The sequence below is a fragment of the Triturus cristatus genome, chromosome 4_1 (assembly GCF_964204655.1).
Source record: "Triturus cristatus chromosome 4_1, aTriCri1.1, whole genome shotgun sequence".
NCBI lineage: Eukaryota > Metazoa > Chordata > Amphibia > Caudata > Salamandridae > Triturus > Triturus cristatus.
In genome coordinates, this window is record NC_140585.1 from 611,606,272 (window position 1) to 611,622,718 (window position 16,447).

At 42.2% G+C, this 16,447-nt stretch overlaps 1 protein-coding gene across 3 annotated transcripts in view; it reads left to right on the forward strand.

The window, feature by feature from the left end:
- The window catches only part of PPFIA2 (PPFI scaffold protein A2), a 1,995,062-nt gene that overhangs the window by 1,682,155 nt on the left and 296,460 nt on the right, over positions 1-16,447 (forward strand). For all 3 annotated transcript variants that reach the window (XM_085652973.1, XM_085652974.1, XM_085652975.1), the window contains one exon: positions 14,558-14,639. In XM_085652973.1, the coding sequence (XP_085509099.1) occupies positions 14,558-14,639 (82 nt within the window). The remainder of the gene's footprint in view (positions 1-14,557; positions 14,640-16,447) is intronic.

Consider the following 16,447-nt stretch of genomic DNA (forward strand, 5'->3'; position numbering starts at 1 on the left):
CCTTTATGCACTGCCATTGTTATCAAAATTCAAAGCATTGCTGCCAATTGAAATTTTTATAAATTTTTAAAAAATTTAAGTTCAACTCACCCAGCTTTATGTGGGACGAAAGCCTCACCTCACCCGGCTGACTGCTCAGTGAAGGAAGCCCCGCTCTGTTGAAATGTAAGGACAAGAGAACCGGTTGCACCTAGATACTAGTCCCTTGGAAATCCCCACAGTACATTCAACACCTTAAAACCGCTAAAATCCTGACTCTGAGAGACAAAACCCTCATTTATGACGTGACAAGTATACCAAAGGAATGCTCCATTTGCACACCTACTCTGCCTATGAATCTGCATATTATTCAGCATAGGCGAGAGCTCTTACTAAAAAACCTAGTGTATTAGGGAACATAGGAGCCTATCTCCCATCATAGAACTACAGGACTGCCACCCTCTTTGTATGAACTGATGGCGTCAGGTCCCTAGGGAGAGGCAGTGCTAACCGCTATAGTGAATCTCATAGGGGGGGGGGGGCGGCCTGGTGACAAAATAACCCTCCCCAACAAGGCAGAACGCAGGATCTACTAGTGGCAGCCCACAGCAACCCGGATTTCCCACTCCTTACCTGTCCGTCGGTACTCCGGACCAAGCTGCAAGCAGTCTGGGAGGTGACGGCAGGAAGGAGGGGAATCCTTAAATACCCGCTTTGATTTGCTCATTACGTTGTTGACGATGCACAGGTGCCGCGATTAAACGTGTGTACGACCCACATGTTTGAGTACGCATGCGCAGTATCGGAAACACTAAACTAATTGAGCATGCGCAGTTTGGATCATCTGGAGAGGATAGTGTCTCTCGTTTACTTGTGCGCGCGCTGAATTCATAACGTACACGGGATGTCAATTACAGAATAAAAAAGTTAAACATCCTCACGGTCCACGCCTGACATGCAGCGTTGCTCGATATTGGAGTGTGGCCATAGCCTACCATCCCACTACTTTGTGTAATATCGTACTTCTTTAATGAAGGCGTCAACGAAGAGACGCTAGTCTCTGCGCACGCCCCCGACCCGGATCCATCGAAGTATTGGTAGTTACCACGCATATTGCGTTAGAGGTGCCCGCAACCAAGGTCTCCCGCTTATGCCCGACTGGAGTAATTCACGGCATTGATTGTCACCACACATTCTGTATAAGGCGCCCAGCTCACATGGAGCCTCAAGACTGCACCTCACCTAAATATACACCGGGCAGCCGGAGCAGGCATGTTGATAATAACTAAAATCTCTGCTACAAATTCGAGAATAGTAGGGGCTCATACTGAACTGACTACGGACAAAGCCCATACGATAGATTTGGAACCAATCGAATGTTGAGTAGTATTCTCAAAATAGTCATACTGGCCTCTGTGAATACGTGGAAAACAAAGGGCATGCAAGAGTCTTATTAATAAAGAACAGATGTGATGTCTAATTAGTATGGGATGACTACATCCTCAAAGACTGCTCTCATCGTTGATGTACGAATATATCTGTGTGGTAATCTTGAGACCTTAAGTGATGACCAAACTAGATGTTATTCAACACATATGTCTAACGTGTTAAGTGTTTAATACATTCTGTGGGCATAATAGGGCAACCATTGTCTCCTACCTGCCTGGGAAACCAAAAAGTTCTGCGGTGCCTCTTAAGTTGGAGCTAGGTATAGCCGTGAGGTATATTGACTGTGACTCTATGTGTCCAATGTTACTTTAGTAAGATCTATATCGCTCGGGTCGCCTCGATGTACATACTGGTCAAGGTGATAGCCATTGCGATACACGATTGCTCATTAGTAAGGTACATGGAAGATGGTAAGTGGTACAATATATCTTATATTTCAGATCGAAGTCCATGGAATGTGATCATTCAGAGCGTGTGTATCCGTTTGCATTTTGAAGATCCACCTTTGCTCTCTTGTAAACAGGAACCTAGAAGTAGCCGTTATATGTTGGGGGATCAAAGGTCGTTCAAGCACGATCCACCTCAGATCGTCGGCTTGATGTCGTTTGGCCAAAAAGTGATCTGTGAGGCAAGTGGACTGTTTTTTACACCGGATCGTGCTCTTATGCTCACTGATGCGGAGCTTGATCTTGCGTGTAGTGTGCCCAATATACTTCAAGGAGCAGTAGTTCTATGATGGGAGATAGGCTCCTATGTTCCCTAATACACTAGGTTGTTTAGTAAGAGCTCTCGCCTATGCTGAATAATATGCAGATTCATAGGCAGAGTAGGTGTGCAAATGGAGCATTCCTTTGGTATACTTGTCACGTCATAAATGAGGGTTTTGTCTCTCAGAGTCAGGATTTTAGCGTTTTTAAGGTGTTGAATGTACTGTGGGGATTTCCAAGGGACTAGTATCTAGGTGCAACCGGTTCTCTTGTCCTTACATTTCAACAGAGCGGGGCTTCCTTCACTGAGCAGTCAGCCGGGTGAGGTGAGGCTTTCCTCCCACATAAAGCTGGGTGAGTTGAACTTAAATTTTTTTTAAATTTATAAAAATTTCAATTGGCAGCAATGCTTTGAATTTTGATAACAATGGCAGTGCATAAAGGGCACTGTACGATGGGAGTCATTGATGCTGTGAACATATGTGTGAGAGACCTTTCTTATGGTTTGATTTCTTCTCAATCTTTTTAGGAAAGAAGACTAAGCTCTTGTACCCTGGCAAAAAGATTGTTAGTCGGGTAGGGTGGCTTTTGCCACACTCTATTTTTATAATAGCATTATATTTTGTTTTTTCACATCACTTCCACTGAATAGATTTTTCCTGCAGTAGCTTTGTTTTCAATTAATTCTAGGTCCTGAAGAAAGCCGGGTGAGTCAACCATTACGGCTGAAACATGTCGACCGCATGAGACCAAGTCAGGAAATAGTCGTCCTTGTTTAAGACTATTTTGGTTTTAGATATGACACCTGGGCAATCTTGAATAAACATATTTTTTGCCCACGTAGTCATTTTTAATGCACTTTTCACGGTAGAGCACTGCACATATTTTTTGAGTCCTTAAGAGTTGTTATATACACTGAGCCAGGAGACTGTTCTAGCTTGGGATTATTTGGTCGGGCAGCCAAGAGGGCCGGCTGGCTCGCTGCTATGGGCCCAGACCTCGATCCCTTAGAGTCTCAAATGACGAAGCTCCGCCAATAAGGGTGGGCTGATGGACTCTTTATCTCTGGCCTGGTGATATACCAACCATTTGTAGAGACTCTCGCTTTGTTCACGGCATCTAGTGACTTTTCTGTCTGTATGTTTGGACTTAAGACCTTCTGTTAGTTTTTCTGAAAGTATTTGTGCAACACACACACAAACAGTAACACAATGAATACACCACAAAAAAAACTCCACACAGGTTTATAATTTCTTTTTTGCTATATTCTAAACAAAACAGGGCCAAAACGACAAGACTCCAATGTATAGAAATTGAGATTTTGAGTTTTAAAGATAACATGCAGTAAAGGGCTTAGAAACAAGTAGCGCTAAAACGGTTACTTCAGGTCACGCTGGACCGGGCAATGCCAAAGTTTGGGCCTCCCGCAATGGAGCGCTAGATGGCTATATGGCCCAATCAGGCCTCGGTGAACAAGTGCCCTTCCTGGTCGCAAGCAACCAGATGTGTTGATCTTCCTCACGCAGCAAAAGCGATGCGTCAGTTTAGAAGATGGGTGCCAGAGTGGCTAGGCATCGACCGATGCCCCAACTTCTGCCATGCAGCTGAGGGGATTCGTCAGTTTCACCAAGCTGCATCGTGGTGATATGCTGTCCGATGCTTCACTCTCGGGCGGCAAAGCGCTGGTTCTGATGTGATGTGCTAATTTAACTCCTGCAACTCGGTTGATGCATGGCTTCTGTTACAGGCAAACAGGAGATTCATCAAAATCTGTGTTGCACAAGTATCTGGGCTACTTCCAGTGAGCCAGGCACAGGAGCAGCGTTAGAGACTTTGATTTTGCTAACTCTCAAGCAACAGGAGGTATGCCATCAAGCTCTTGGCGATCACTTGGAGTGAAGCAGAGTACAGCTCCCTTCAGCAGAATCAGATAGCAACAGGCAGCAGGGCATCACAAGAGAAAAGCAGGCCTTCCAAGTCTGGAGTCCAAAGATGAGTCCTTTAAGCAGCATAGCAGTCCTTCTGACAGAGGTTCAGTTAAAGATCCAGAAGTGTCTGATTTTAGGAGGTCAGAGATCCAGTACTTATACCCAAAAGTGCCTTTGATGTGGAGGTGACTTTAAAGCAGCTCTCTAAAGTGCACAGGGTCCCCTTTCAGCCCAGTCCTGTCTGCCAAGCTATATATAGGGGGTAAATCAGCCTTGTGTGTGGGAACAGGACACTATCTATTCAAGTGAACTGTTAGCTCCTCCCTTCCATCTTTCGCAGGCAAGGCCATGAGAATGCAGATATATGTAGGTAGGTACTCTGACACATCTAACCATCTAACCATCATGTGTTGTGGCAGTCTATGGGGAATACACAAAGTGCAGCTCTCCCCCACCTCAGACGTGTATTGGAGACAGGCACACAGAGCAGCACGTGCAGAAAAATGTCCACTTTCTAAAAGCGTAATGTTAAATCCAACTTCACCAGTAAATAGGATTTATGAATACTATTCCAACCATATGAAACATGAAAAAGCTACTACTTTCTGATCAGGAATTATTGCTTAAATGTGTACTAAGGAATTCCCAATGCTAACCTATGAGAGGAGTTGACCTTGCAGTAGTAAAAAACAAAATAGGGTGCTTGTCACTTCCATTACATGCAAAATATTAAAGTACATGACCTACCTTTTACTTACATAGCACCCTGCCCTTAAGACAGCCTAGAACCTACCTTAAGGGTGACATATATGTAATAAAAGGAGAAGGCAAGTAGTTTTAAATGCCAAGTTGGAGTGGTAGTAAAGTGCACACACAGGCACTGGAGTAGCATGCCTGAGACAGGTTTGAAAGACTACTTCTGTGGGTGGCACAATCAGTGCTGCAGTTCACTAGTATAATTAAACTTACAGGCCTGGGTATATTATATGCTACCTTACAAGGGACTTACAAGTAAATTAAATATGTCAATTAGGAATACAGGCACTTTAGCACTGGTAAAATGCACAGAGTCCTAAAACCAACCAAAAAAGATTCAGCAAAATGTGGAGGCAAAAAGATTGGGTACGACCACCCTAAGGCTCATAGATTCAACACTTACCATCTACAAGATTACATTATTTAGGTTCCAATGCCTCTCAGAGTTGGAAATGGTTGCACATAGTTTGAGGGGGACTGCATTGTGATTAATTTGAGTGAAGCTTCTGTTGCAGGGAACTCAATATACAGACTGAATTTCTCTCCCCAACACTATGGTAACATCTTGTACATTTTGTAATTGTGATTGTATTTATGTAGCCGTTTCTATCCCTGACAAGGCGTTGAAGTGCTTTCCGTTGAGTAGCACGCTACTCCGGAACCCCAAAATGGATTAGTGGTGGATTAGATGAGGGAAATATAAATTGTTAATACTAATGGTGCACATGTGAGTCTGTTAGTTGGATTTAATAGGATGAAGGAAGGATAGAGGAAGGAAAAGTCTAGATGGTGTTATTTAGTTCATAGTAGTAAAATGGGGTTTGGGATGAATCAAAGGAAGGATAGAGTAGGAAAGATTCTAGAAACGGTTATGAGGAAGATCATAGTAGTAAAATGAGGTTCGGAATGAGTCAAAGGAGGGATAGAGAAGGGAAGAGTCTAGAAAGGGTTATTAGGTAGATAATAGTACAATGATGTTTTGGATGAGTCATAGTGGAGGTAGAGGATATATTAAGAGAGGTATAGAATGAAATATCGAGTAGTGCATTGGAGAGACTTTAAGGCGTCTGCAGTAGGAGTAAAGTAATAAATATATGGATACATAACTCCATAGAGAGGTATACATGTATATGGAAAATAATAAAGAGATATAGGTAGAAACTCAGACTTTCAAGTGTTGCTGTACATAAATGTAATTTATTTGTGTATTTGTATTATTATTTATTTTATTGTTGTGGAAAGTTTATGCATTTTTTTACATTTATTTCATATTTTCCCAAATATTTCAAAAGAGAAGCAATTATAGATGCGATTGTTGTGGTTATGTATTACACATCATGGTGAATAAAATAAATAAAGCAGAGACCCATAACCATATAACCAAATAATTGATATGTAAACTATGCAGTGACCTACATACGTGTTAAGCATAAATAATAATTATACTTTTTAATAAACAAAGAATATATACATTTATTTTTATAATCTCTAAACCAGCCATCCAACGGTTCAACAACAAGCTATGGCCTATTTTTATGTTGTCAGAAAAACAATAGAGAGAGTGAGGGTAATGAGGATCCTGAACCCCCGGTCTGGCTATGAGTATAGAACAAAGGAGGGAGAAAGATTCAGTCGAAAGAGATTCAATCGAAAAGAAGGGGGAGAGATAGAGAAAGAAATAATTCAGAGCAAAAGAATTTCCTATTTGGAAAAAGACCCATCACTCACCAACCTGGTTGGTGACATGCTTCATCATCTGGGTCCCACCCTGACCGCCGAATGCCGTCAGGGTGTGCTTCGACGCCTGGAATTCCAGCGGAGCGGGTTTTCGTGTATATGGGTGAGTGAAAACGTGAGTGAGGAAAAATAAAAGTGATATTTCAAAGTGTCAGCGGTGATCTTCCTAATAATTTAATATGAAGTCACTTGGCACAATTAAAAACTTTGAATAGATATCGTAACTGGTATTAATGGCCAGTGATATCAGTGTTGGTATGTGTGTGTGGTCAACATGTTTCAACCTTTCTAGTAATGCTTAGGTTTTCGTCACGACCAGGAATTTATTTGAGGAACGGGGGGGTCTGCACTCGCTAAGGTGCACCCACACCCTGAACCTCTGTGTACTCCACCTTTATTAGAGAGTAGTTTGTTGTGCCGTCAAGCCATTCTTGAAGGATGATTCGGATGTTAAAAAGGCTAAATATAAAGCCTCATGGTTCCCGTGGGGAGCGTGGGCTCTGAACCATTGGTTCTCTCACCGGTACGCCCGTTTACACACCTACTTCAGGGTCCCACAGTTACCGGTAACTGTGGGACCCCGAGCCCATGGCTCCCCACGGGTACCATGAGGCTTTATATTTAGCCTTTTTAACATCCGAATCATCCTTCAAGAACGGCTTGAAGGCACAACAAACTACTCTCTAATAAGGGTGGAGTACACAGAAGTTCAGGGTGTGGGTGCACCTTAGCAAGTGCAGACCCCCCATTCCTCAAATAAATTCCTGATCCTGACGAAAACCTAAGAATTACTAGAAAGGTTGAAACATGTTGACCACACACACATACCAACACTGATATCACTGGCCATTAATACCAGTTACGATATCTATTTACAGTTTTTAATTGTCCCAAGTGACTTCATATTAAGTTATTAGGAGGATCACCGCTGACACTTTTGAATATCACTTTTATTTTTCCTCACTCACGTTTTCACTCACCCATATACACGAAAACCCACTCCGCTGGAATTCCAGGCGTCGAAGCACACCCTGACGGCATTCGGCGGTCAGGGTGGGACCCAGATGATGAAGCATGTCACCAACCAGGTTGGTGAGTGATGGGTCTTTTACCAAATAGGAAATTCTTTTGCTCTGAATTATTCCTTTCTCTATCTCTCCCCCTTCTTTTCGATTGAATCTCTTTCGACTGAATCTTTCTCCCTCCTTTGTTATATACTTCTATTCTTATGTTGCCCTTCAGTCCTCCAATATCTCAACTTCTCTAATTTTACCAAATACAACCCTTTATCACTTGACCAGTTTTATTGACTGAATAAGTGAGCACTTGATAACTGTAAGTCTCTGTATCACTGTTAGAACCCTCTTCAGAGGGCCACAGGGCAAGCAGGGGTTACTAGGCTGAACCATGGCAGTTGCAGCCTTTTACTGATTTGGGTCTTAAGACCATGTGTACTTTACCACTGCTAACCAGTGCTACAGTGTTTGTGCTCTCTCTCCCCTGAACATGATAGAATTTGCTTGTACCCAATTGCCAGATTTAATTTACCTGTATGTCCCCAGTAAAGGGGTACTACATGTAGCCAGGGCATGTAGATTAAATACTAGTGCACCTGCAACACTGATGATGCCCATCAGTTAATTAGCCCTTGAAACATATCTTAGAGCTGCACTTGTAGCCAGTTTTAAATTGCCCTTGCAACCCGGCAAAAAAAAAAACTTTAACAAGGCCAAAACCTTCCTTTTTAATATATATGTCACTCGTAGGGTAGGCCCAGATGGCAGGGTACAGTGTATATAAAAAGTGGACATGTACTTTTTAAGGTTGACATGTCCTGGTAGTGAAAAACTCTGCTGAATGGCTTAACTCTCCAATATTATACCATTGGGTCAATTCATTACATTTAATAAGTGATAACTTTCAATTGGGAGCATGTGGGAATGTCATGTTTGGTGTCTAAAAATTGTAATTTAAAACCTTCTTTAGTGGTAAAGTTGGATTGTAAGTCACAATTCTCAAAATGCCACTTTTAGAAAGTTAGAAAGATCAAAGTGTCTACCAGGACTTCATAAAAATAATTAATTATTTCGAATAGCTTTATCTTATACAAAGTGACATCCAATGACACTCATTGAAATAACTCAAATCAACTTCTGCAAAATCAGTTAATAAATTAATTACAGCCGGCTGTATCAGGGAACATGTTTAAATATATATTTTAAGAAAACATGCAAGTCGGTGTGCAGAAACAACAAAATAAAATTCAAACATACATTAACAACAGAGAACATACAAATTAGACATACAAAAATATCCTGGTTGTCAATGTATAGCTGCTCATCTTCATTAAGTAATGTGGTGAGTCTGACCCATAGGTTCAGAACTCAAGATAAGTTAATTAACAATGACTAGAGAAGAAGCATGGGGTAAGCTTTGACGTTTCGGTTTCCGTTGCATCAAATCAATGAGACAACCTTCAGGACAAAAGTGGATCTTGTGTAATTCCTTGACCCCTCTTAAATAAAAGCAACATAAGACATAACTTACATATCTGTTCTACAATGAATGAAAATGAAATAATAAACCACCCAGAAAGGTGAAATAGTTCAATTTAGAAAATTATGGAAAAATAGAAACAATGTCCCAGTAATTGAACAGAGATTCAGATCATTATGGAAAGATCAATGTGCATATTTATATTTTAATCAAGTAGAAAATACCACACAGTCCTGTTGTAAGAGATTTATAGATGACTCACTGGTTAAAGGATCGAGAGAGAACTCAAATTCTCAGGGTAGATTCCTTCCAATCGCAGAAATGAGCATATTGCTGCTGCCCCACCTGGTGGCATGCAGGGTCACCACATGGGCTACGGCCCACTCTGCTCTGCAGTACTCTTCATGGTGGAGCCACCTGGCATACGGGGTCCCCAACTAAACCTGCACACAGGGGATAAACCATTTGGTGCAGCAACTATCAAAGCTCAATTCACAGTGGCCCTCCTCTGGTATACAGGGCTCAAGGACTTCCCCTGCACTCGTGAAATGACCTGGCAGAAGCCGTCTCCTTCCACCTACCTATGAGAATCCACTTGCCTGGATTGCCCTCTGGGCCTCGCTCCCTCCTACGCTCTCCTCTTCCTAAAATAACACACTGGTCCTTGCAAGCAAGCATGTGCTAGTGCTTCAGGCTCCAGGCAGGTAGTTGGTCTTGGATTCCCTGGATGATGTTCTGTTACCCAGCTGGAAGACTAGCAGGCCTTGACCCCAAGTCCTAGTCTCAGGCAGAAGTCTTGCAGAGCTTCTCGTCCTCACACAGTCCAACTGGCTGCTTGACAGTTGACAATTTTTGGGGTCTCAAGTTCCCTTTCTTATAGTCCATTTCCACACACCAAATGTGATTTAGAGTCTTTGAAGTTTATGTTGAGGGCCTGATTCCTTTTGAAGGGCCCACTTCTTTGTTCTCTCTTTCGCCTGAAAGTCATCTGCCACATCAAGAGTGACTCCAAACCTGATAGCACCACAACGCAGTTCATGGGAGTGACTAGACGTTCATACATGGATGTCAGTCACAGTGAAATGTGTATTAAAAGGTTAACCCAGTACCTCAGCCCTACTCTTTATGATTCTCTTATCAGCATCATCTCCTTTCTGAGATGTGCCCAGACACCTTCCTTGTGACTGCCCACTGAATAAAGGAACACCCTTTGAAGTGTACTGAAGAAGCTGGCTCTACCTTCCTCGATGGTGACCTACCCAGCTTATAAAAATGTGGCAATACACAAACTACAGGCCAGGAAACCATGTATTAGGACTCCCTGTGGGGAGCCAGTGCACTAAACAACAATTGTGCATTTTGTAAAGCGATGATTTCCCCCCTTTTCTTAAGAAGCTACTGTTTCTGGTTAGGTCACCTTGATTTCTACAGAGAGTGGAGTGATACATGTTCATTGTGTTTATTGCATGCTTGAGTCGGATACATCAATTGCTTTACCGATCTTCCCTATTGTTGTGAGTTTTGGAATCTCTGGTTTTCATCTACCCTATGTAACAGGAGCCCTAAGGGTAATGCCCCTCGCTCAAACAGAGTTCCAATTGATATCTATAAAAATAACAACCCTCTCTGGGCCCCAGTTTTAGTAAATATTTTGAACAGCGGCTTTAAATGTAGTTGGCCCCGACCAGGTCCCACTCTGTGATTGTCTCCATATTTAAAAAGGTGATACGTTAATCCTAAATGATATCGCCCAATTTCCCTTTTTGATTCTATTAGTAAGATCACAAGTAGAATATTAATGGACAAATTAGAAACTTAGGTGGAGGACAGCTCTTTTCTTTTAGACATTCAGTTTGGCTTTCGCAGTGGGTTAGGTACCACTGAACAGGGCTTTAACCTGTCTTTGCTAAGTGATAAATAAACCTTGACAAGAAAGGTTGTTTAAAGCCTACCCTTTATGCATTTAAGCAGCACATTTGACTGTGCTTATCACTCTAAGTTGTAGTTCTTTTGTGGTATCTTTTGGGTGTTGAGGAACCAATTGTTTGTTGTTAGAGAGTTGCATTTCAAAGTTGCTAATATTAAATGTGGGTCAAATGGAAAATGCTCTGATTCTTTTAAGATCAAAATAGGCATCTGTCAAAGGTTTGTGTTGACACCATTTTTTAGTTTGCTCTTCAATATTGATGTAGAAACATTTTGGTGGCTAGTGGTTGTGATATGCAGTCATTGGGTGCACCACCCATACCTGTACTATTGTTCACCGAGGACGCTGTGGTCATGGCCAGATAAACCAGTGTGCTCAAAAAACCACTTGACTCTTTTTTCTCTTTCATGGATCAACTAGACCTAAAAAAAACCTGCCCAAAACATTTGTTATAGTTTGTGGATCTAGAATAAAATAAACAGAACAAATACGATCCTGATGTTGAGATTAATAAGCTCCAAGAGTTCTTGTATCTTTCCCGCTGGATTGTGCATGTAACTGGCATAATTTGCTTAATGAGGGCTCCACAATGTTGAGAGTACAAAGGAATGTCCTGTTTAGATCATCACTATTTCATATGTATACTAGTCGCTAGCCACTCCAAGTATGAATATCCAAGATGTTGGTCATAAAATGTAACCAGGCCTCGACACCTTTGGGCATTTGTGCGCTTTATAAATTGATAAATCGAATCAAACCAAGGTGGAACGTATCTGCCTATGAAGACACATGCCATCAAAGTGTGTGTGTGGCTTTTACACCCAATATCTCTACATCTAGCTGTAAAAGGGAGTGATTCGGAACTGTGTTTCCTAACATCTCACTTTTGGAGAGATTGAACAGCAGTAAATCGTAAATCAAGAAATAAAACGTGATCCTCATGTCCTGGCCATGCAGGTTGAAATAGAAAGAGCACTGCTTGTCTCTTGAATGGAGTAGTCACAAAGAATGTAAGAGGACAAGGTCACCAAGGAGATCCTGCAGCGCCATTTATTCCATTCACATTCTGGAATGGCAGGAGAGATCCTGGATGGGTTCTGGGGCAATGTTCCAGTCTCCCTCAATAAGTTTGGCATGCCGAAGTTGTACAGATAGTGTAGACAAGGGTCTATCAAGCTCTGTTGCCTTTCTTTCTTCGTAGAGGCCGTAGTGTTGGGTATTTCTTGCGGATGATTTGGTTTCATGAAATCCACTGTTATTGATAGGCTGCATTCATTGTGATGAAAGGAGCCATTTTTCCTAAATAGTTGCAATATTGTGTCATAGCAAGCAAGCTATTCTGAAGAATTCAAACTTGAAGAAAACCTAGATGTTGAACCTTCTGCTTAACCTCTGAGGGTGTAAGATTTCTCCCTGACCTTACCAATATCCAATAAGTGTGACGGCTTCAAAGGAAAATAATTATTTAATGCATTGGTTACCTCAGGTTCTGAAACCAAGAAATTTTTTAAAGATAGTATTTGTTCATTCTTTTCCGCTCTCATTGGCCTGTATAGTAAATATTGCAGTAAAAGCTTAGAACTAAAGTCAACACGTGTTTTGTGACTTAACAAATAATAATGTTACTTCATCAGGGCACAAAATAATAAAATCTCATGCATCTAGTTTGGAATGTCATGTTTATAGTAGTATCCTGCAGCGTTACGGTCACTTGTAGCTCATCTACACTTGGGTTATCATGCCATAAGGTAGTACAACATTCTATACTACTGCAAGAGAACACGCCCTTAAAGAAGGTAGTTTAGGCCATCTTAAGCAGAGATGCCTCAAGAAGCAACCATGGTACATAGGACCAAGCTCTACACCGCCCCTGTTACATATTGTAATTCATTGTTAATAAAGAAATAAGGATTGGCATATTCACTTTTATCAGCTTTAGTTTAGAGATCGCGACATTCATGTCCTCCTCATCATATAACTAGTGCCTGTACCATAGGAATTCCTTTTTTATATACTGACAAGCAGCAAGGGTAAGGAATTGCTTGCAACCTGTATTTCTTTTAATATTAGTGACACACAGTGTGCCATGACATCACTCTGACCTAATGTGAAAGTAGAAGCACCCCGAGACACCTGGCTGCTTTTATCCCCCTGTGCACTGATCACTATGGGCGAGGCACCACTAAGAAGGGAAGAATTCCCCCTTTCCAACAGTATCTCTCCATAGTGGATCCCTGCTTGAGGACTGTCCTATGTGGTGGTTGTGGAGAAGGGATCCACCCACTAGCCACAAGGGATGGTATTAAAGTGGGGGAGTGGCCCTCCAGACATGGCCCAGTGCTCCCCCCAAACTAGGGCATTTCAGTCTTTCTGCCCCCCTGGGAAGGGCAATTGAGGTCTTTTTTCCTCTGCTGCCCCACTGGGGAGCAGAAAGCTAACTAAACACTAGGGTTATTTTGTAAGATGGACGTTGACCATTTGTGGCAACAGGTCAAACAGTGTTTCTGCTCCTCTAGAGGGCAGAAAACCCACTACACACCAGGGTTGTTTGTCTTCTAAAAAAATAATACATGGGGTTAAGCTGTACCATCACCCTTGGGGTCAGATTGGGTGATGTGCCCTCAATCTGCCCTCACCAGGGGTCCACAAAGTGCATTAGACATCAGGAATTGTTTTTTTGTTTTTTTAAAGAATAGGGTTGAGGTCAGCCCATCCGGACATCGGGTCACATTCCCTACCCTTGCCCCAGACAGTTCTCATACCCCCTTGAGGAGGGCAGGTTGGAGGGATTTCCCGAATCTGCTCTTTGTGGAATATGGGGAGAGGGGTAGAAAGCCTACTAGGGTTGTGAGACTAGGTGATGATTTTTTTTTTTTAAACTAATGGGTGGGTGCCAGCCCGTCCTGGCATGAGGCTGCATGCCCTCAGTCATCTGTGTTACTGTATATATTTCTAGGCCTGGGAGTGTAGGAAGGTGTTGCAATTTCTAAAAACAGTAATTGTTTATTTTGTGACTTACTGTATAGGTTACCTAGTTCATAAAGTTTCTAGTGTTTCCTGTAATCTAACCAATTGTTGTTCTGGTTCAAATAGATTATAATTATTGTAAAGTTTTTCTCCAGCCACCACTTGGAGGGAAACTAACGATTGTCCATTTTCCACACCTATGAAACAAGCTACCTGTGATGTTCAAAAATTGAGCAATTATTGATGGATGTTTTACCACTACAGTCAATTTAGTAAATTTGTGGGGATTGTTGTCTACTTGGCTGAGCAAACATTAGTCTTAAATATTCATCAAGTTCAAATGTAGAACTTTGAGCATACTAAAAGATAGCTTCCAAGCTTTCCATTTTCAGTCTGATACTATATCTGTGGAATCTATGAGCAAATGCTTGTGGATCTACAAAGTTATATAGAGATTAGTGAAGCCACACATTTAAACAAATATTTTCACCATATCCTCAATACAGTACACCGAGTAATTGACATGTGAAGTAAGCAATAAATACTGAGCGAGCCTTTGTCTACAAAACATCTTTTGAAGTGTTAATTCTACATTTTTGATGCATTTTTAGGCATGAACTTTTGGAAGAAGCACGAAGAAAAGGATTGCCGTTTGCTCAGTGGGATGGGCCTACAGTTGTTTCCTGGTTGGAGGTATGAATTATACATGTGCCGTGTGGATGTCTTAATACATCTTAAGATATGGCACATATGTGCATTCACATCAACAAAAATTTCACAACCTCAGCTGTGGAAGCTGCAGGTTTGTATTTTTTAATATTCATAGAAGGATATTTGATCTTGATACAGTAATGATACTTAACCTTGGACTATTCTCAGTGCATTATCCCTTAAAGTTAACTAAACTTAATTTCTCCAAAATGCTATAGCAATTCTTACATTATTGTTTATCAAGGTAAGAAATCGAGTGACACCAATGTATAAAATCGGGTTATTGGTTGAGGGAGGTAAAAGCCCCAGTAGGCACACCGACAATCCTTCTCAGGATGAACCACAAATGTCACTGTGCTTAACCCTCTGGTTGTTTGGCACAAATGGTTAGGAGAAGAAAATCCCAACGTTCTAAAAGTGTAATTTTCAGACTTGACTTAAAATCTGACTTTACCTTTAAAGAAGACTTTACATTATAATTAATTTGAGTCTAAACATCATATCTCTATCTGCTCCCAAACAAAATGTATCACGTATTGAAACTTAATAAGGTAACCCCATGTTAGGCAATTTGAGGAGATAAGTCTCACAGTAGTAAAAACTGACACTACGAGTCTCTTACTACTAGGACATGTAAAACTTGAACCCATGTGCCCTATATTTTAAATACAAGACTCCCTGCCCGATGCACCTTTGGGGCCTACCTTGGGGGTGACTTATATGTATTAAAGTAGAAGGTTTAGGCTTGGCAAAAGGTTTGCTTTGCCAGGACAAAATTACAGTGTAAAACCTCACTACAGGCCACAGTGGCAGGCCAGAGACATGTTTTAAAAACGACTTTAGTAGGTGGTGCAATGAGTGCTGCAGGCCCACTAGTACCATTTACATTATAGGCCCTAGTTACATGTAGTACCATTTACTAGGGACTTACAAGTAAATTAAGTGTGCCAAATAGTTGTAAGACAATTTTATCATGTTTTAGGGAGAGCGCACTAGCGTAAAGCTCAGCCCCACTCCACAAGAACCGGGGGCTGAGCTGGTGATGTGGGCGCCACCGTACCTTTACGTCTAAGGAATGCGGCCAAAGTCCAATGGCCCTGCGGAGCACTGCAGCAGTGCTTGGAGCCTTACCCAGGCCTCTGTGCTGCCCCTTCCTTCGGGTGCGGCCTGAGGTTGCTGGTGGGGGACCGTGAGGCTTTGGCTTCTTCCGGCTGTTGGACCCTGGCTCCCTCTGGCATTAGTTGCCCCAGCAACAGGAACTCCTGGCCGGTATTCCTCAGCGCTTGGGCGTGGTGACATGTAACAGCCCCGGGCCACTTAGCAGAGCCCCAGCTGCCGATCAAGAAAATTTGCCAGGGTGGCAGGCCACCAGTGAGAGGGAGAGCACTTCCTGCTCCTCAGCTCTCCCCTCCCTTTACAGGAACAAAGGAGGCAAGGGCAGTGCTGCATGTGCTAGCCCAGGGATTTCTGAACAGCATTCCCCTTGCGCTGGGATGGAAATAAGGGCTCCTCATGCGTTTTACTTTGAAAATAAATTAAGGGGAGAACAGTCCTGTCCTTTTCCTGCAGGAGCAGCAACTTCAGGTGCACCCAACCCCTGCCCTATAGAGAAAAGGGTAGCGCTCTTCTCTTCAACTCTCCTTTTCTTGCAGGTTTCTTTTAGATCTGGTATAGATCTCTTATGAAGTCTTCAATTTCCCTGAGACTTCCAATCCCAAACACACACAAGCCCTTGGAGATTTTCCACAAGCAGGGCAAAAAGAGTCGCTCCTTTTCCTCCACCACAGGGA